Below are 22574 nucleotides of genomic sequence, written 5' to 3'. Positions count from 1 at the left end.
AATACATGCCTTAACATTCTAAGAGTGAAAATGCATGCAAAAAAGTATGACATAAAAGAATATGAAAAACACTATGTAGATGAATGATGGTGTTTGTACACATCGCAACAAGTTAACATGCAAGAGCATCCTTTCGAACTTACAAACTCGGAAAATATAAAGAAAGTAAAAAACTTACGTTTCACAAATGAGCTTGTCAGGTATGATTCCTCCAATGATTGAGTGGTAGCATCGTGCAAAAGAGGTGGAGGGTGCTAATATTGTTGAAAGGGTTGATTTTCAATTTGTGCGATCAAATGATGAGGATCCTTGAAATATAAAGCACTATCTTGTTCATGATTGGGATTAGCCTCAAGACTGTGAGAACCTGACATAACCATCAGCGAGGGCTGAAGTGCCTTAATAACTTACAGTAGTTCCAAGACATCGGCTGGTAGATCATAAAAATTTGATGGCATAGAAAGATCAACAGTAGAAAATACAGATTCACGACCAAATGAATCAATGAATATATCATGACAACCATGATTAGAGAGTTAAACATCAAAAACAAAGGAATCCTCTTGATCTGATGAATCGTAGAGAGGGGAACATTGACAGTAAGACATTTCACCCTTTGTTTCTTCATAATGATCAGATGATGGATGAGAAAGATCTGGAAAAGAAGATTCTTCCTCTCCATCTTCATATGTAAAACTGACATTCCACGAGTTCTGAGTTTGATCATAATTAACATGGTCATAAACTGATTCTTCGAAATATACATGTATGATAGAATCATGGAAGATGTGAGGATAATGAGGGAGAGAAGAAAAAGGAGAAAGATCAGCTTGTAACATAGATTCTTGATCAAAAATATAATCCCACACACAATCATCGTAAATCATATCGAAAGTTGGCTAGTCAACACTAACTCCATCGTGACCTTTATCCTCATGAACATCAAAAGAAATGATTGAAACCGGTTAACACAACAACTCACAATTAGGAGGACCAAAGGAACTAGTAGATGGAGCGTGAGGAGAAAGAACATCACCAGCAAAATTAGATTTCCAGTCCAAACTTGCTTTGAAATTTAAAATATGTGAGGTAGGATAAGACGGTGCTAGGTCAATGGATGGGTCCTCAAGTCCTCCAACCTCAACCTGCCTAAATGGAGTTGTTTGATGAGAGGAAGACGAAGGGTCGCTTGGAATAGAAACTTCCTTTCTCGCAAATTTAGAACCTCCATAACCAGTATATGTTGGGAGACTTTTGAAATATTCATATCCTTTTTGGATTCATCGAAATATGGACAAGAAATTTGAACTTATATTTCATTAAACTCCAATCAATATTATCTTCAGAAAATTCAAAACAGAAATTAATGAAGAGATCGTGAAAATCATTAAGAGATTCATCAGGAGATTTTCTTAAAGGCATAATTTTCTTGAAAACAAATTTTCAATCATCCCTGTTAAATGCACGGTAGATCTCCTTGAGATGTTTGAAAGAGTGTATAGAAGCATTTATAAATGTGTAACACCATTCCTGAACATGCGCTTCAAATGTGAGAATGGATAACTTGCAAGCAGTATCCTCACAGTGAATATTGTGTTAAGTGAAAAATTCAAGAAAGTGAGCAGTGTGCTCAAGAATGGTTGCTCCACCCTCAGCATCAAACTTTAGATTTTCCAAGACCTTAATTACCCTTGTGGGAACTTTCAGATTTGCAGTTCTGGAAAAACATGTCGGGGTTAAGATATGGGAAGAAGCCATTAAAAGATAAGGAAATTTCAGCTTTTCATCTGGCCCTCCTTCCAGTGATAGAAATGTTGACAGCACTGGACCCACCAACATTCACGGGGTATCCCTAATATGAAGTCCCAATTAGACCTCACACCTTTTGGAGTAGTAGACTTATCTGGAATATTGTTGAAGTAGTGGGTTTTAATGATGTGCCTTGGCTGCATTAACACATAGAGCAGTGTATTCATGACTTTTGTGAACAAGTGTGTGACTCTGCAGAGGGTAAAGTGTGATGCATGAAAGGTTCTAACACATCAAAGGGAAGGTGAGTGGGTCCCTTAGAATCCTGTAATTGTACGCAGCTTGAAAGGAACACATGAGCATAAAAGGCATCACAAGTTAGCTTGCAAAATAGTTCACAAGTTAACTATGATGAAAATATAGAACAACACACATTCAACAAGATTCATACTAATGCAAAAGCAATAGTTCATAAGTGTTATCATAAGTGAAACAACATACATTTCAAACATAACAAGAGCAGTCCTACTATATTCACAACATATGCATGAAAATGTGTCTGCTGTAAGACTTTATTAAGGTGAAAGTTCCAAGCATACATATACCATTAACGAACAACTAGTCCCAATAGGGGAACATGAAGTCTACACCTACTCCTCCAAAGAAAGATACTCCCTCTATGCTACGAAGAAGCCAAGGCTCTCAAAAAAAATCCCAAACTTTTGATCCTAAGTTCAAATCGTAGCCAAAAGCTTGGATCCCAAAATCCCTTTACATGAGTTATGAGGACATATTTATAACAAAAGGGGTGACTTGTCACTTCCCTTTTGTGACTCTTGAACATCCCTCGTGACTCTTCAACTTCTTTACAAAATGACTCTTCACATTCCACAATTGACACTTGGAATTCCTCTTAAAAATTAATTACAAAAGAATATTAACATATGCTTATACCCATATAGGACAAAATTGAGTAGAGCCAATTGTTGATTTGGGGTAGCATTAGATGTGCTCTAAGCCTCAAATTTTGCAGGAAGGCTTGGGCACATGCATTCCAAATAACCCAAAAACCATTTTTGGAAATTCCACCCAGAGACAATTATATTAAAATAATTAATATTTTTAATGGAGTTCCTGTGTCATAACTTAGGAAAATTAAAATATTAATGGGTATTAACACTACAACAAAACCAGCGATTTGCGCCAGATTTTAGTGCATTTTTTTTGTAATTGTGATGAGCAACCTGGCACTAAATCTGGCTCTATTGTACAATTTTTAAAGCGTCCTTTTTTGCACCTGATTTTGCATCCTTTTTCACGCTAGATTTTGCATCATTTTTTACACCAAACTATGCATCATTTTTTGCGTCAAATTTTGAACCAAGATTTGCATCTTATTTTATGACAGGTTTTGCTTCTAGTTTTGTGTCATTTTTTGCATCTATTTTTCATTCTCTTTTGCTTCCTATTTTGTGTCATTCTTTGCTTCCATTTTTGCACCATCATTTGCATCAAGTTTACACTGTATTTTGAATCCAATTTAACCTCTTTTTATGCATCCATTTTGTGTCAGTTTTTGCATCTAGTCTTACGCCAGGTTTTGTATCTAGTCTTACACTAGTTTTTGCTTCTATTTTTGCACCAGCTTTGGTCCCTATCTTTGCACCATGTGTTGAATTTGATTTAGCACCAAATTTTGCATCCATTTTTGTGCCCATTTTTGCATCTTTTTTTGGACCATTTTTTACATCCACATTTACGTTTGATTTGTCTCCATTTTTCCCATCTCATTTTGCACCATATTTTGCGTCATTTGTTTCATCCAATTTTGCATCATTTTTAACACCATCTCTTGCATCTAATGTTACATCATTTTGAGCATCCAAATTTGCATTTATATTTGCATCTTATGTTGAGTCATGTGTTGTGTCCACCTTTGCATCTTATTTTGTGTTTAATGGTACATTCAATTTAGAGCCATTTTTTACGTCTACTTTTGTATTTGTTTTTGCACCAAGTTTTGCATCCAATTTTAAGCTATTTTATGCCCCTTTTTGCACCATTTTTTTGTGTCTACTTGTGTCTACTTGTGTCTAGTTTTACATCGTTTTCACCATCCAAATTTGCATCTTTTTTTGCCTCATTTTGTGTCCACATTTGCATATAATTTTGTGTCTGAGTTCGAGCCTAAATTTGCATGTGATTAGGAATCATTTTTTACATCCAATATGGCATCCTTGGTTTCACCTTTTTTCAGTCCCATTTTGCATCTTGTTTTATGTCTTTTCTTACATCTTTTTTTTTTCCTTTTTTGCACCCAAGTTTGCATCCCAAATTTACACCATTATTTGCATCATCATTTGGCATATTAATTTGTAACGTTTTTTGCTTCTTTTTAACGCTCAACTTTGCATCTTATTTTACATCTAGTTGTTGTCTTTTTTTGCATCTAATTTGGTGCCCATTTATGTGTCCTTGTTTTTTCCCAATTTGATATCCTTTTGTATGCCATGTTTTGTTCCCTTCTTTGTGTCAACTATTGCACAATTTTTCACTTCTAATTTAAAACACTTTGTATGTCAATTGTTTGCATTTTGTATTAATTCCTAGTTTAACATCCAATTTTACTTTCAATTTTGCATCCATGGTTACATCCGCATTTGACTTCTTATATAGAGTATATTTTTCTTTACATATATGACCCCCTTTATAGATTCATAGTGAAATATATGATAGTTTCTGAATATCATTAAAGCAGATATCACAATTCAAAATCATTTGTAAAGAAATTTAAAAGAAATTGACAACATCCATCCAAAAAAATAACAATGTGTCATTAACAATTTTCAAAACATGTATAAAATAGCAACATAATACTAATAAAATCAGTATTATTTTTAATCAAAACAAGTAAAATTCAAATATGATTAACAAATCCAAATATTTCATGAATATCGTTATTCTACGATAAATTAACAACATACATAAATCAAACTCATCGTATGATTACAAAATCAAAATGTCTCATTGATATAGGGTAAATTCACAACACCCATCTAAACATAACAATGTCATTCTACACAATAATTTCTTCATAAAAAACAATGCATGTGCATGCCTAGCTACCACCACCAAGATCATCCTCATAATCATCTTGACCATCCTCATTACTCTGATCCACATCATCACCAACACCGCAACTATCATCGTCATCTCCTCCTTCACCACCATCATCCTCATCCTCATCCTCATCATCTCCTGATATATGTTGAACATAATTTGGATCATCGTCTTGGCAATCATTACCTATAGCATTCTGACAAAAAAAATCAATATTACATGTTAGTATTAATTACATAACACAACGCATGTTTTTGTTATACAATGTTAACCATAAAATGAGGTAAGATATAATATCTAATAGTACTAAAAAAATAAAATGAAAATATGGTTTAAAAGTATATTGGAAATCCAACTAAGATTACATACCATAGAGTCCATCCAAGCAACAAATTCAACCCATCTCTTTTGCTGCAGCACCTCCTTTTCCAAATGATTTGGAGGTCTTCCATATTTTAGTTCCTATCAATCAGTAAATAGGGAGAAATTAGATAACAATGACTTTCTTCTAGTACAAAATTTATTAAAAAAATATCACATGTTTAATATACTTACAAAGGTTGTTATCAGTGCTTTTAAACCTTTCTGGCCACTACGATGAGTGACTTTTGTCTTGGTTAACCTCGCCTTGGATGCCTTGTCCTTAAACATAAACCAATTCAATTTATTTTCACACAAATACATGTCTAAGATACTTATAAGTATTAATACATTCTAAATAATGTTTAATGAAAAATTCAATACCTGAATGCTCTCATTGCCGGCTTTTCTTTGTGCATCCAACTTCTCATATGATTTTACAAGTTCTTTCCATACTTTAAAAGGTATGTCAATAGGTCTTTGTTTCAGTCTTTGATCTTGAGGCATTTTTTTAATTTTTCTTGTTTGGTTAAAAATTTTGGTTAAAAAAAACCGAACAAGTAATTCACATCAATGGCATGGGGACTCTATGGATATGTGTAAAAAAATGGCTATAAAGAAAACATCCAAAAAACATATAAGCTCTCCCTTTGATGGTCACTTGGGGCATATGGCTGGAAAGGAACAACTCCATTTTCGAAAATCAAGGACAATCCTTTCTCAAAGTCCTTCCTAATATTTATCAAAATAAACTGATCTCAAAATAAGTAGTTTTAATAATTTAAACATAAAAAAATAAGAACCAAGTATAAAAAGAAAAAGTTGCAATTTAATTTTGTATGAAGGAACTAGAGAAGAATAATGGGCAAAATAGAACTTCTCTACATTGAAATAACCGGGTAAAAATAGATTACCATGTAACACACAAACATGTGATATACTATACTTCTCTTGCTTTGTATAAAATCACGAGTCCATCCTTAGAATACTTTGTTCACATAATATAAATATGCATTTTTTTGTTTTTATGGAACATACAAAAAAAGCAACCCTGCTTTTCTGGACAAGTACGATTCCTCCATAGGAGTATTTTGTTTACGAAACATGACTATACGTTTCTTTGTTCATATGGAACATAGAGAAACATATTACCATGTTTTTCCAGGTTTATATAGAAACAAGGTATATTACCATGTATATACAGAACATACGGGTATATTTTTCAATGCATTTATGGAAACATGGAAATGTGAGTAGGAAAAATGTTTCCTTGTAACTTAAAAAAATTCACGTTTCATTTATCAAAACGTACAACGTATGTGTTTTTCTCTGTTTATTTTTCTATATGCTTTTCTCTTCTTCATTTCAATGTTAGAAATAATTAAATGCCAGATATGAGTATTTAATGGCATATTAAAAAGCTTGAGATATCGATGCTTACCAGAACCCATTTGAAGATGTCCTGATTTTGATTATGGCAGTGCTGTCCTCAGCTCCTCTGCAAACTACACAACCCATACCGCCTGTCCATGTACTGTTCTCCTTACATGGGGAAGTTGGAGATATGTCACCCCACTCCAGATCTTTGGGTCAACTCAGATGCCCCGTGAACAAATTAGAACGGGGAAGACATGGAGTGGAGTGACAACAGCTCCAACCTGCCCCACTCCAGTCACACTGGAATGAAACAGACGAGGTTTGCTTCACTATCTGTCAAGCTCGATTGTGTAAATTTTGCATTTCAACTTGAGCAGTAGAGAGAGCAATGTAACAATGCCATCCTTGATCACAATAAAATGAGTGGTTGGAGGATATTAGAAACCAAGTGACCAATGCATGTTTAATCATAAGATTGGGCAAGTGTTCTTTGGATTGGTGATCATTGGTAAAATTGCAAGAAGGAAAATATATAGCAGTAAAAGCTCACTGTTTGGGGAACAATGAGTGCACTTTGACTGCTATATCTTGGGCAAGTGTTCTTTGGATTGGTGATCATTGGTAAAATTGCAAGAAGGAAAATATATAGCAGTAAAAGCTCACTGTTTAGGGAACAATGAGTGCACTTTGACTGCTATATCTTTTCCTTCTGGCACTTTTACTGTTATATCTGTTACTTATGACATGCTCCTGCTCTCTGGAAAGACCCAAAGAGCAGTTTCCCTTGATTATCTGTCAGGCTCAATTGTGTAGATTTGATATCAATTTGGGCCAGAGAAAGCAATGTAAGAATGCCATTCTTTATCACAATAAAAGAAGTGGTTGGAGGACATCAAAAACCAAGTGACCAATACATGTTTAGTCAAAAGATTCGGCAAGTGCTCTTTGGATTGGTCATCATTGGGAAAATTGCAAGAAGGAAAAGATATAGCATGAAAAGTTCACAATTTGGAGAACAATGAGCACACCTTTGACAGCTATATCTTTTCCTTCCGTCATGCTCCCACTCTGATATACCATGATCTCATTTCATCTTCATTAGCAATCACAGTACAATTATAGTCCTGGGCACACGTCTCTCTCTCCATGAAGTCCAGATAATCTTATTCCTTCCGTGATGACAAGTTCTGAGTTTCATTCCAAAAAGGTGCATCTGTTTGACAAATTTGATATGCAAATCAAGTTCATACCTAGATGATGCTTCAGCCCTATCACTTATGATTACAGCTATCAAACCATGTAATGGAACCCAAAGATACTAGGAAGGTTTGCAAACAAAGATATCCATTAGACAATGGTGGCATTATCATTCAGAGAACCTTCTTTGCTAAGAAAGTGCAAGATTTCTTGCTAGTTAGAGGCCTAAGTTATGGATATAGCAAAAAGTTAGACTTTCCAGATTTCTATTAGAAAGGAACAGATATGACACCCAGTTTTTACAGTGCTGTTTAATGACTCTGTATCCTATTGTCTTTACAGCGCTGTTTAACTTGGTCAATAAGACTACCAATTGGAATGATACTTCCTTTTGACATAACAGTTCATCCAGTTAAGGGCAGCAGGTTTTATGTAGCAAAAGAGGATGGCCTCAGCCCTATAGCTTTTAATTCGAGGTTTGTATGGCACCCAAAGAACTAGAAGGTACAGGTATTGAAGGTAAATTCCTTTGCAGAATCTTCTGTACTGACCACCTGCAAAAAGTGCTCAATAGTTAGAGGCCTCGAGCATGGATATAGCAAAAAAATTAAACTTCAGGTTTCTAGTAGAAAGAAACAGATGCCAACTTGTTTTTATAGCTTGATGAAAACAAATAAGAAAGTTTTATGAGATAAACATTTGATGGGCAAGAATAAACCAAATAAGAACCTACAGAAGTTGAAGAACAAGACACTTAAAGCCAGAAACTTAATATACTTGTTCTTTTGAAACATGTCTAGTCATTACAAAGACAACTCTTAGTCTCCATGCTTGTCTTTAAGGTGCCAACAAAGCCACTTATTATGGTATTTCAGCAATGCGTGTCTTTAAAGTGCCGACAAAGCCACTTATTATGGTATTTCAGCAATTTGGGTTGAAAATAACCAGAATTCTAAATGTGAGACAGACATTCAGACCACCGGAGGATTTCTATAGGATTAAATGCGTAATCAGAAATGCTACTCTAGCACGCAAGCAATATCAACAATTTATAATGTCCAAGACAGTAGATCTAAAGATGAGTTAAAACGAAATAAATACAGATGACTGTACCACTTAGTGGATTCCAGATATTTATAACTGTCAAAAACATAAGGCATTATGTGATGCCAAAAAAGATAAAATATAATAAACCATCCAAAATGCCACTCTTGCTGGAGAATACTAAGTTCAATCTTAATGGAACGTAACAAGGAGCTAATTGATAGTAAATGTTAAAAGCCTTCAGCATGCAAATTTGGAAGTTGAGCAGGATTCAAATTAGTACGAATGGAAAGAATACAGAAAGCTGCCACAGCCTCTGATGAAAGAATGTCCCAACAGTTTAGGTGAACTTCTTTGTTCTACAACTGTGAACCCAGTAATAACTTCAAAGTGGGCAATCTTAACTTAAGTTTTTATCCCAGCCATAATTTTACTGCTACCAAATAAGCCAACATCATCATCAACTAGGAACCCTTCCCTTGCATCTGCCCCCCACCCATAAACATTAAAAATTGGACGCCAACATGGCAGAAACTGATGAAGGTTGCTCCTGCCACTATTCCCTGCATGATCCATCCTTCTCATAGAAGTTTGAGGTAGTGGTCTATCCTTTCACTTATTCTCTGAGAAGAAACCCAATGACTTGTTATTCAAAAGGCTTGACTGACGCTTGCCTGGTAAATTATCTTCATTCAAAAAACACCTTAATTGGTTTTCACCCGTGTTCCTCTGGAAACAAACATACAAGAATACATGCTAAAGAGTTATGTCTCATTCAAAATCAGTGGGCCTCCTACTAACATTATCAAATCTGCTTTCCCTCACTTCCCATATTTTAGGCTAAATTTTTGGCCTAATACCTTGCCTCCCAAACCGAAATCAGGTTGTTCAAGACTTAGATCTGCCCCAGATAACACCTCCTAGGTTATTAATGGCCAATATATTCACTGGTATTAATGCATTATGCAAGAGCTTTTTCTAGAATTTTGCATGACAGATTCAACAGGGCAAAAGGCCTCCAATCCTCTGTCAAATGTCAATCTCCAAACTCAGAGATCAAATTGAAAAACCCCTTATTGACCTTTAGTACAGATTACCTACATTGGTTGATAATGGTTCAACAAATTATCAGGTTCCATTTGAATTCCATCTATACCAGGAGACCTCTGACATTATGGTCCCCTTCATGATTAATGGCCTTTATGATTCCGACTGTCCACACACACAAGAAGACCCGTAGATCTGTACCAAATATATAGATGAGAATCATAGTCAACATCGAATCCAAGAACATGAATAATTTCAAGCTTAAGGTTATGTAATTTTCCACTGTTTCTGTTGCCAACATAGAACTTCAGTGAGAGATTTTGCAAAAAAAAAGAATAGCACAAAAAAAAGCATTGTTCAACAATCAATTCAGTCCAGGAATAACAATTACATGGTAAAAATTACCAGAAGTGCCTATACCCTAAAGTCAATGTGTTCAAGGTAACCCATTGTGCTGGAAACTCAAATATGTAAGCCACTGTGTCGAAATTGGTGGGCAACCACAGAAATCTAATGATATAAGCTTGCAGAGTCAGTCCTCATTTATTACCATGCAACAATCTGCATGAACTACAAAAACTGTCAGTAGGAAAGACAGCAGTTTTTAGATCTCATCTTGAAGTTGATTTCATTGATATGAACGTGCTTAGATCATGTCAAGGGAGGAGAATTAAATTTAAGATCTAATTTTGAAGATAATATTGGTTCAGAATTATTCCCACCTTTGTCAACAAGTTGGAGATCTCTCTCCTCACTTTGAGTACGACTATGGTAATTGGTCTCTCCCCACTTGGATAAAATCCTAAGTTGCAGGAAACGTGGTATAGAGGTCCGTTTCCGTACGAAAACGCGTTTGGTACGGCCGTGAAACGCGTTTCCGGCCGTACTGCCACGTTTCCGTTTCGGGAAACGTGGCCAGTACGGCCGGAAACGCGTTTCAGGACCGTACGACCCACGTTTCCTCATTAACTTGTTCTTGTTTTTTTTATTTTTTTTATTTACTTTTAGGGTATGTTAGTGACTTCTTGTTACTTCTAGATGCGTGCCTAAAGTTATAAAAATGAATTTTTGCCCTAGTGTTGATATGCAGTTCATCAGGAAGTTTGAGGGATATGCAGTTCATGGTAATGTTAAATTCTTAAAGTAAAAGTGATATTCTCCTTTATTGTTCATTTTCATCAATGAAAAATAAAGGAGAATATCACTTTTACTTAAATTTTTAACATTACCGTGAAATGACTCAAGATGTTTGAGAGTGGTTTCGCCCTCATTGGATTTCATATGGAGAAAGTAGAATTTTAGATCTCACTCAAAATCCAGCAGACTTATTTGTTTTTCAGGATTTCAGGATTGGAGGGATTGCAATGTTTCCATTGGATTTTATCATGTACTAGGGTATGGAACTTGTATTTAATCAAGAGAACCAAGCCCTCTATGCAGTAGAAACTCCCAATAATCAAGATCATGTAGGGCACTAGGGTATGAAACGTGTATTTAATCAAGAGCACTAAGGTCGTTCGACTATGTAGGAGGAGACTCCCAATACAACAGTGGTCCTTCTAAAGAATGGGATGTGGATGCAGAAAATCCTGATTTGGATCTCTCTCTTGCAGCCTTATAGTCTTTATTGTACTTGCAGCCTCATATATTAATATAAATAAACGCTGATTTTGAGATTTGGATATATAATAAAGGTTGCTTTTGGATATTCCGATATTTTTATTTTCATTATGTGATCATTCATGAGTAAATGTGATGTAAATTAAATGTTAATGTTTAAGTGTAATAGATTATAATGTATCATTTATGCTTTATGATTGCACATATATATATATATATATATATATATATATATATATTCGTGTTTCCCCGTTTCCAAAATTTGGGGAGGTCACGTTTCGTATCGCTTCCCGTTTCGGAAACTCGTACCCGTTTCCCTGTTTCGTGCAACTTAGATAAAATCTGTGAGAGTTTTCATTAGAAAGTGAATTTTCAGATAAGAAAAAAAAACTAAGAATGTCAGTGATCTAAATGAGAAACTGCACTCTCTGTGGAATACTGTCATTGTTAAATGGAATCTATGTATTGCACCTCTTATGGGCCCTTAGTATCTCTCACCTCATAACAGATCGCATGTTAAGATGGATCTAACTTATATGTGAGGGATAAACTCTCTGAAGTTTTTATTAGGAATATGGCTTTTCAAAAACAGCCCTATGAATGTCAATGATCTAAACGATAGAGCATTGAATATCATCAACGTTAAGCCCCCATATTATGGGATAGAAGCATTGAACCTGTTATGAGCCGGTGCTACCTCTCACGAGTCACTTCATAACAGATTCCAGGTTAAAATGGATCTATGGATCTCTCTCTCCTCAATTTAAGTACTGAGTATGGTGATTGGTCTCTCATCAGTAGTGCTGATATGAATGGATAAAGTCTCTGGATTTTTATTAGGAATATGGCTTTTCAGAAAGAACCCAAGAAATGTGAATGATCGAAATGATGGACTGCACTCTCTATAGTATCAAATTATTAATGACAGGTAAAGGGAATAAAAAATCAACAGATCAACCAAATACATGAATTAACAAGAGTTATTCACAATACAAATACCACAATCAAACACTATGTTAAAATGGATCTATGGATCTCTCTCTCCTCACTTCGAGTACTGAATATGGTGATTGGTCTCTCCTCAGTAATGCTGATATGAATGGATAAAGTCTCTGAACTTTTATTAGGAATGTGACTTTTTAAAAAGAACCCAAGAAATGTGAATGATCTAAATGAGGCCTGTACTCTCTATAGAATACTATCAAATTATCAATGACAGGTAAAAGGAATAAAAAATCAACGGATCAGTCAAAGCTCTTTCAAAATACACGAATTAACAAGAGTTATACACGATCCAAATATCACAATCAAACAATATTTGACATCCCTGCTCTGCACGACTGTATGTTCCACACTCCCAAGATAGAACCTGATATGCATAGCCACAAAATCTTCTAAAACCACTTACAAAAAAGGATAAGCTCTATTAGTTTTCCCACGCAAGGGACCTGCTATTAACGGAAATTTTCAAACTTAAGAGACCAATAAAGCAATTGCATTGCTCAATATGTTCAATGCCTATCTCTCAAACATTTAAAGAAAGATCTCTTATCAGATATTGTCCTATAGAGAAAGAGAAAGAAGGATCTATATTATTGTATATTTCAGTAGAAGCAAGCACTAACAAAAAAAAGGTGCATTGGTAAACTAGTTGGCACTGCAAGAGTAGTGGGAAAAAAAAAACCATTGCAATACAAAGTTCTTGATTTGAATACTGTCTTTCTGACAACTATATAAACAGAGATAACTGACTTATAAGTAATCCTTATTCACAACTTCAATTTAAAAAGGAAATACTTTTAACACAAACATGTGAAATCTGCTTTAGACTATACTAATCAATAGAGAAGCTAACAAACACTGGTGAGGTAAACGCTTGAAATCCATTTGGCATGAAGTATAGGATCCAAGAAACAAAGGGACAAAGAAAAATGATTACACTAGGAATGTTGAGAAGGCACGAGAAGCTAGCTGCATGTCACAGTGGCCTCTGGCAGCACGCACACTCAACATACCTGGCATTCAAGTCAAAGGAAGTTCATCCTATGCAGTGCAGCCCCTTGAGATCTGTCAGAAAGCAATTTCTAGCCCAAAAAGAAAATTATGTTAATGTTAATGTGTTGTGGGGAAAAGTATCCGACTCGGAATGACCCTATCCCTACTCTAAGGGTGATAGTTCCTTAGCAACAACTGAAAGTAAAGCTTTGATATTTTCCTTTATGAAAGTACAGAGAAGGAAGAAAAGATTGACCAACCGATATCCTTCGCTTTTGTCGATCTTGACTTCTCTCTTCGTCTCTTGCTCCCAGCTCCTTGTTCCCTTGCTGGCCCAGCTACACAAAGATCCTGCACAAACAAGAGAGGGAAACTACAAGAAACATGTACTCATAACTGATGCATGGATTAGAGTGAATCAGATATACAAGTAAATACAATACATCAATGCAATACAAGTATATAGGAGAACATTCAAAGCTTTATTGATAGAAGTAAAAGGTTCTGAGAAGGTTACAACCATCAATGGCTCCAATCCAGCAGCACCTCCCCAGCAGCAAGAAATCTCCTCTTCACCTCTATAAAAGCAATCACCCAATAGCTCTAACTGTAAACCAACAGCACTTCCTTGCTTTGCACAAAATTCCAGCCTCCCTAGACCTCATAGAAGAGCTCTATATATAGGGTAGAAGGAGAAAGGATGAGTCAGCTTGAGACTGACATAAAGCTGCCTTGTGTCCTCTCCCTCTTCAGTTAAACTTCAGTTCTTGAGTCCACTTGGAGATCCTTGCTTCCACATGGAGATCAAGTACCTCTTACTCATCACAGGGCGAATTCTCTGAACCAAGTGTCAGTTTGGAAGCTTCCTGGGCAATTGACACCTTGCAGAATGACTGTGCCACTTGGCCAATCTCGCCCAGCGCAGGTAGCCTTCATTGTTTTCGACTTTCAGCGCAGGTACAAGGAGGAGCAGTTGACATTCAGCGCAGATGCTCAGTGGAGCAGCTGACATGATCCAAAAATAGCCTGTTTTTGAGTGTTTTCAGGTGGAGAACTGATAGGAAGTGCTGTGGTTTGCTGACCTTGTTCCTCTAGGGGTAAGAACAACATGTTTAGGGACTTTGGATCCCTGTAATTATCGACATTTCATGCTCCATGCTGCGAGGCACAAAAATGTCTATAACATAATGCCTATTTATGGAGTTCACTTCAGTGAGGACATAAGCAACATGGTACCAACAAGAGAATTTAATTGGGTACACATACCCAGGGGTAGGATTCTTCATAGCTGTGCCCATACCCATATTCTGGAAACCTATCTATATAAATACTTTGTTATGCCTCATGCCCCACAGTACCGCGGGGTAACTCTGCGTACCCCAGCATACCCAAAAAAATCTGTAGATGTATCCTGATTACGACGTAATACATAGCATAGGATCCTGATTACAGATGTATTGACACACACAGGAAAAGGGGCACTCATATCATATCATCTCATTTTTTTGGGTCAAAATTGATCCTAAATCCGGTAGGAACCATGTTTTGGCCAACTTCAAGATAACCAAGAGGACGTAAAGTTTAAAATGAAAAAGGATTTTTTATTCATTAAAGAGCTTAATAAGGTTTCCTTTAAGGTGGCCACAGTGGGAAATCTTATAACAGCCCAAAAAAACCCTGAATTAATACTCACTTTGTTCTATATGAACTTAGAAGAGACCAAAAGAGTAGAAAAGATGAAATCAGACATCAATTGTCATTTTTATTGCAGGAAATTGGTATCCATGCCAACGCTTCAACATTAGTCCTCAGATTTCAGTTTCATCAAGTTTGATTCAAGACTATGTCTGCAAAGGGAAAGGAATACTTATTGTAGTAAAAATTTTGGATGTCCTTGTGGAAATTCCTCAACCGGAATCCTTACTGCAGCAACTGATGATATTACTCCTATTTGTTAAATTCCTTTAAACAAATTACTTGCAATTTCCTACGGCAAATATTGTAATACATACACTGCAACCTTCACTTAATAAATATTATGCGGAAACAAGAGACTGAGAAAGAAAGAAAATACAACACAATTGACACCGTTATTTTTGGACAAATGTCCCCAGAAAAACCCAATGCGGTAAAGCCGGTGCAGCAAATCTGGGGGTTTTATTATTATGCAGGAGAAATCTGAGTATAATTCTTGGTTGTTCAACTAGCAATCCGATACAGAGAGAAACTGGACAAAATGAATGATGAAATGATCTCACCCTGTCACTGGGAGAATCTAAGTTTGATCACGCTAAATTGGAGCCTCTGCGTAGCTTCTGTGCAGAACTGTGTCACTCCCACGCAGTTCCTGCATCACCCCTGCTGGGTATCATGTTGCTCCTTCTCTTGGAAAATCTGAATCTCTGCCTCCTGGTCTCACACCCTTGCTCCCGACTACTGAAACTCGATTTCCTCAGCAAGAATTCTATCTCCCTCTATGGCCTGCATTGCCACTGCGTCAGCTCTGTGTGGGCAAGCGTATGCCTTTCTCTGGGCGTCATTATGCCCTCTCTCTACCTCGTACTCTCCAACCCAAGAAAGCTTCCTTCCTCTGGATACTCACTGCCCCTCACTACAAAAGCTCACTTCAAATCTCTCTCCGGCAACTGCTCTGCTTCAAAAATTCAATCTTCTAAACTCACTCAGTGTGTTCTCCAAGTGCACCCATCAAGCTTCCTCTTATAATCCTCTCGTTGATCAATCAACGGCCCAGATTAGATCCTAATCAATGGCTAGGATCATATTGACTTGATCTCCGCCTTCTTCTAGAAGTTGCACCCACAGTTTATATTAATACCCTTTAATTATTTTAATTTCCCTGTTTCCGGGTGGAATTTCCCAAAACGATTTTTGGGTATTGGTGAATGCATGTGTCTAAGCCTCCCTGTAAATTTTGAGACTTAGAACACATCCGATGCTACCAAAAATCAACACTCCTCTTAGCGATGAATGTGCTCTAGCAATGCCTCCCACTGAAGCATCACGTTGACTTCATAACATCGTCCTCTGCACTGCTTATGTATGACATGTTGTCCACCAACTACTGCGTTGTTGTTGTAATTGTATTGCTGCTAACACTGCCACTGTCAACACTACATCCGTACTACAACTCCCTCTCAAGTGTTGCATATGTACTACTGCTAGCACTGCCACTGCCAATTGCCATTGCACTACAAATTGTTGTTGCTACTCCATCAGCAACAGAAAAACATCCCAAACTATTGAACTAACTGTGTTCAGTATGATACCACGTGAATGTTGAAGCCTGACTGCTGCTAGTCTCTGTGCTGACCCTCTGAATCTACTTGCTGCTTACCTCTTCTCTGTACCATCTGCACTGCTGCCAACTCTGCTCTACATTGTTCAGTCTCTGGTGCTCCTAGCCACTGCAACTGTCTCTCCAACACTCCCCGGCACCATCCGACACTAGTCCATCCTGCTACTTTTGATTTGGGCTCCCGTAGCAAGGCATTGATCCAAGAGGTGGGCTCCTCAAGGATCCTGCCCATCTGTAGCTCCTTCGAACTACAACTCCAAATCAACCCACCTCCCTCCTAGAGGTATCTCGCCTGTCATGGCGAACTCCTCTTCCTCTATCTTCGCGGGGGCAGCCTTCGGGTCATGTTTCTCATTCTTATCCTTCTTCCTGAGAGGACATTGTGTAGCATAGTAACCCATCTCACCACACCCAAAACACTTGATCTTTGAAACGTCCTTCTTACATCTCTGTTGCTCCTACTGTCCCTTCGATGCAAGGGTTGCACTCTCCTCCTCGTCCTTGAGCTTCGACCCACTACTGTTGCTTTTGTCAAGTTTAACCTTGACTAAGTCTCTCCTCAGCTCCTCTTGTTTTAGAGTAATGCACATCTCATCCCAATTCAGCAAAGCCGCTCTGCCTAGGATACTCTGGACAAAGACTTGCCACTCATATGAGACAGAATTGAGGGTCAATCTAACCAACTCTAAATCTTGAGGTGTATGCCTCACAACAAACAATTCATCATGGGTCTCCTGAAGCTTTGTGAAGAATGGATCCACCCGCTCCCCCTTCTGCATTTGAGCAGATCTCAGCTTCTGTTCAAAGTACATCTTCCATTGCTCGGAAGATCCCTGATACAACGTAGACAAAGCGTCCCACATCTCCTTAGCAGTCCCTCTGCTAGCAATGTGATAGACCACATGATCCTTCACTCCGTCGAGGATCATTCTTTTTGCCTTCGCCATCTCAGCCTTGTATTTCTTCAACAAATCTGCATCCGTAGGGATAACCACCATGTTGTCGACGTATGTCTTGAGGGCATGCACATCTAGAAGGAACAACATTCTTACCTTCCAGATGACGTAGTTGGATGCCCCATCCAACCTGTTCTGATCCCTCAAGCCACTGATTGCCATTTCTGCCAAAAATAGAAAGTCGAATGACCTCCTCTCTCCTCTGTGCTGCTATTGGGCTAGCCTACGCACTCCCTGCTGGAGCTAGTAAAACTGCTGCCCCTTGCCGCTGCTTAGCTCTAGAGAATTCGAATTCCTTGGCTAGGAATTCTCTGAGGAAGAAATTCCCTTAGTCGTGCTTCTCCTCTTTCTTCTAACGATTTTATGCCCAACAAACTAATTGCAAAAAAATATGCGTCCCACCAGCTCTCCTTATGCTGAGGCTTCAACGGTGCTCCCTCTGCCCCGACAAAAATTTGATCTGGAAGCTCTTCTCTCCGTCGACTCTCTCGGAGAGAGACTGCCTCGAAATTTCAGCCCTCCGACTAAGAACTACGCAAACCCTCTAGGGTTTCGAACTGCTACCTCATGCAACTTTTTGATTTCCCCCTTTTGCTCAGCACTGGATCTACCGGCTCTGCCCTTCTTGCTTCACCTGCAGCTCTAATACCATGTGAAAATTCCTCAACCGAAATCCCTACTGCAGCAACTGATGATATTACTCTTATTTGTTAAATTCCTTTAAACAAATTACTTGCAGTTTCCTACAGCAAATATTATAATACATACACTGCAGCCTTCACTTAATCAAATATTATGCAGAAACAAGAGACTAAGCAAGAAAGAAAATAAAACACAATTGACACCGTTATTTTTGGACAAATGTCCCCGAAAAAACCCAATGCAGGAAAACCGATGCAACAGATATGAGGGTTTTATTATTATACAGGAGAAAATCTGAGTACAATTCTTAGATGCTCAACTAGCAATCTGATATAGAGAGAAACTGAACAAAATGAATGGTGAAATGATCTCACCCTGAAATGATCTGAGTCTGATCACGCTGAACTGGAGCCTCTGCGTACCCTTTGCGTAGAACTGCATCACTCCCACGTAGTTCTTGCGTCACCCCTACTGGGTATCATGTTGCTCCTTCTCTGGACCCTCTGCTGGCTGGAATCCGAATCTCTGCCTCCCGGTCTCACACCCCGGCTCCTAGCTACTAAAACTCGATTTCTTTAGCAAGAATTTGATCTCCCTCTAAGTCCTGCGCTACAACTGCGTGGGCTAGCGTATGCCTCTCTCTAGACATCATTTTGCCCTCTCTACCTCGTATTCTTCGGCCCAAGAAAACTTCCTTCTTCCGAATACTCACTACCCCTCACTACAAAAGCTCACTTCGAATCTCTCTCCGGTAGCTACTATACTTCAAAAACTTGATCTTCTAAACTCACTCGGTGTGTTCTCCAAGTGCCCATCAAGCTTCCTCTTATAATCCTCTCGTTGATCAATTAACGGCCCAGATTAGATCCTAATTAACAGCTAGGATCATATTGACTTGATCTTCGCCTTCTTCTAAAAGTTTCACCCACAGTTTATATTAATACCCTTTAATTATTTTAATTTCCCAAATTTAGACTTAGGGCCCCATTAAAAAATAATCAATTATTTTAATAAAACTATCTCCGGATGGAATTTCTCAAACGATTTATGGGTATTGGAGAATGCATGTGTCCAAGCCTCCCTGCAAATTTTGAGACATAGAGCACATCCGATGCTACTAGAAATCAACAGTCCCACCATCATCAATGGAGAGATCCAATTGAAGTAATCATAAAATATTGAGGGTGACTTGATCAATCAAGCCACAAATTGAAATTCATAATGAAAAAATGGTCAAAACAAAATATATATATCAGGGATCTGATCCAAAAAATGGTGATAAAAATGAATAATGAATCTTGATTGAAAACACACGTCACCTAGTTAGATAAATTGTTGAATAAAATTTAAAATAAAAAATATTGGTCATAAAATAAATGCCCTGTTAAATAAAATTTAAAAGATAGAAATATAAGAGAAGTTGTCAAAATAAAATAAAATATATCACAACATAATGATAAATCATGAGGTATGGTCAAGATAATACGAATATATTATTGGGATAAAAACTAATATTATTAGATTAGTAGTAGGATAAATAAATCTCTTTGGAGATGGTAGTTAAAACCAGTAAAGATAAAAGATAATAATTAAAAAAAAAATGTGAGGGCTAGGTAATAGGTGTTGTTTACCGTGATGGAAAATTCACCCAGCCATTTTTTTTCCGAAAAAAATCTGACAGTTGGAGTGGTTGAATTCTGTTTTTGATGGTGGAAATGGATTCAACACCATCAAAATCCTTTGAGGCACCTAAAATCTTGAAGTTTGACAGTTGTAACCCAGCCATTTTTTTTCCGAAAAAATCTGACAGTTGGAGTGGTTGAATTCTGTTTTTGATGGTGGAAATGGATTCAGCACCATCAAAAACCTCTGAGGCACCTAAAATCTTGAAGTTTGACAGTTGTAACCTAGATTTCCACAAATTTCTGCCGAATTATAACAAAATTCCTCCAGAATTTGTTAGACGACACGCTAGGGGTATTGTCTACTAAGGCAGCCAATTTGCCCAAAAGGCCAAAACTTCCCTGAATCCAGCCATTTTTTCCCAAAAATATGACAGTTGGAATGTTTGAATTATGTTTTTGATGGTGGAAATGAATTCAGCGCCATCAAAAACCCCTGGGACACCCAAAATCTTGAAGTTTGACAGCGGTAACCCAAATTTCCAAAATTTTTGCTGAACGAAATTTCCATTTTTTCCTAGCTAATTTGGAGCCTCGTTAAACTAAGCACTAGGTGTGTTGGTCCACCGAGGCAGCGAATTTGCCCAGCCAAAACTTGCCAGCATCCAGTCATTTTTTTCCCAAAAAAATTTGTCAATTAGGGTGTTTGAATTTTGTTTTTGATGGTGGAAATGAATTCAGCACCATCAAAAACCCTTCGGACACCCAAAATCTTGAAGTTTGCCAGCTGTAACCCAGATTTCCAAAATATTTTGCATGCTAAAATTTCCATTATTTTTCAGACAAATTTGAAGCCTTGTTAAACTCCGCACTAGGCAACGGAGACATTTTGAGAGAAAAACTGTTGTTCAATCATGATGGACAATTGATGAATGGCAGACAAGGAAATGATTTGAACATAAATACGAGACCGATTCATTACCATTTACACTAATATAAATTCTCATAATTATTGTCAATATTTAATATGATATATGTCTGCTTAACCTAACCCCGTCCACCTGTTTCGAAAAGCGGTGTCCTGTGTACCGTACCGCCTCCTTGTACTCATATCCTGGCAGGCCAATTAACATAATACAAGCATGGAAGATGAAAAGTTATTTTGGCTTGTAATGATATACCTTTTCGCAAATAGTAGAATATGGTTTTCCATTAAAGCAACAATGATTGTAGGAATAAAATCTACATTGTGAACCTGGTAGGAATAACCTAGAAAACAAATCACCAGAAGATCATCAGCTTCACAAAAATAATTTGTAAGAAAACTCGGGAAATCCTTCTCATATATAACACCATGCGAATCACTAAACTAAGGAAACACTGCAGAAAAAACAGATGGATAAATGCCCTCAGAAACAATATCCATACAGAGTACATAAGTCTCTTCCAAGATTCCTCATACAAAAAAAAAACCAAAGCCATACGTTTTTTACTCCATTACAAAACAAAACCCATTGACGACTAAAATACAAGAACATGTACACATTTAAATTTATAAGATAAAACCAAAAACAGAAACACCATAATGAGTGTTTAACAAGCTTCGCAGACATAAAACAATCCTATAAAAAATGGACTCATAAACTAGCTTCAGGATCCGAGTACTGAGAAACGTAGCCGGATTATGATCCATGCGTCAAAACACTAATTTCGCACAGAAAATAAACCATATATATCAAATATTTTAACAGAAACCGAGAAAACACAGCATACGTCCTAGATGGAAAAGCTTTAAACGAATTTAATCACAACTTTTTAAGGGATTTGGGAGATTTTACCTCATATACTTTGGAAATCCTCGACATAAACCCCCAACGAGCAGAACAACGTGCAAACCCTTTCTAGTGTGCTGAAAAGCTCTGGAAATCCACGGTCGAAACCCTTTTTCCTGGCATATCCGTCTGGAAATCCGCAGCCAACAGTTTGGAAATCCAGGACAAAACCTGCCAACTTCGAATTCAGATGAATTTAGGGAGTACGGAAGCACACGTGTAGGGATTTCATGGAAGTGAGACAACTGGTGGTGGTCCTACTCGTGATTGTCTTTTTTTAATTTCCGTAAATACATTATAATGCGAACTTATTTCTTGATGTTAGTGCAATATTTATTTTGTTTTAATTTTTTTTTTTAATGTAGTTTAATTATTTAATATTTTTTATATGGTATAATTTGAACGCATTATTTGTGGATAGGAAATTATGATTTATGCAGAAACTTTATTAATGGTAGCGGATCTAGTTCAAAGTACAATTGGTAGCATATATGTAATAAGATAAGATGCTTTGGAATGTTAAGGTGGTAAGTCTTATAACAAAATAGTTGTAAGGTGATAAGGTTACAAAAGTAACAGATGGTTGTGATAGTTGTCAGTGTCGTAAGGATGGAGGAATCTGGCTTTTTGGTTGGAAACTATGGTGGTATGTTATTAGAAGTTGTTCATTCAAAGGATTGTTATCTAATATTTATCA

The 22574-nt window shown here is 37.1% G+C and overlaps 1 protein-coding gene across 3 annotated transcripts; it reads right to left on the bottom strand.

Moving 5' to 3' along the window:
* Positions 1-4823: 4823 nt before the first annotated feature.
* Positions 4824-22119, bottom strand: LOC149179609 (uncharacterized). Of its 3 annotated transcripts, none has more exons than XM_089415733.1 (6): positions 21884-22119; positions 21227-21314; positions 5614-8357; positions 5425-5511; positions 5239-5331; positions 4824-5065 (listed from the first exon to the last, which is right to left on the bottom strand). In XM_089415733.1, exons 3-6 carry the CDS (start codon positions 5734-5736, stop codon positions 4868-4870), a joined length of 501 nt encoding a protein of 166 aa, XP_089271859.1. In that variant the 5' UTR covers positions 5737-8357; positions 21227-21314; positions 21884-22119; the 3' UTR covers positions 4824-4867. The 3 variants fall into 3 exon arrangements, with proteins under 3 accessions (XP_089271859.1, XP_089271860.1, XP_089271858.1); XM_089415734.1 differs by lacking the exon at positions 21227-21314 and adding an exon at positions 9949-10089; XM_089415732.1 differs by lacking the exon at positions 21227-21314 and having other exon boundaries at positions 21884-22116.
* Between the last annotated feature and the right edge of the window lie 455 nt (positions 22120-22574).

The sequence above is a fragment of the Pinus tabuliformis genome, chromosome 3_2 (assembly GCF_031772625.1).
Source record: "Pinus tabuliformis cultivar Carrire ecotype Pingquan chromosome 3_2, CPIR1, whole genome shotgun sequence".
NCBI classification, from domain to species: Eukaryota; Viridiplantae; Streptophyta; class Pinopsida; order Pinales; family Pinaceae; genus Pinus; species Pinus tabuliformis.
The sequence above is the reverse complement of the archived record's forward strand: the minus strand, read 5'-3'. Positions and strand labels throughout refer to the sequence as shown.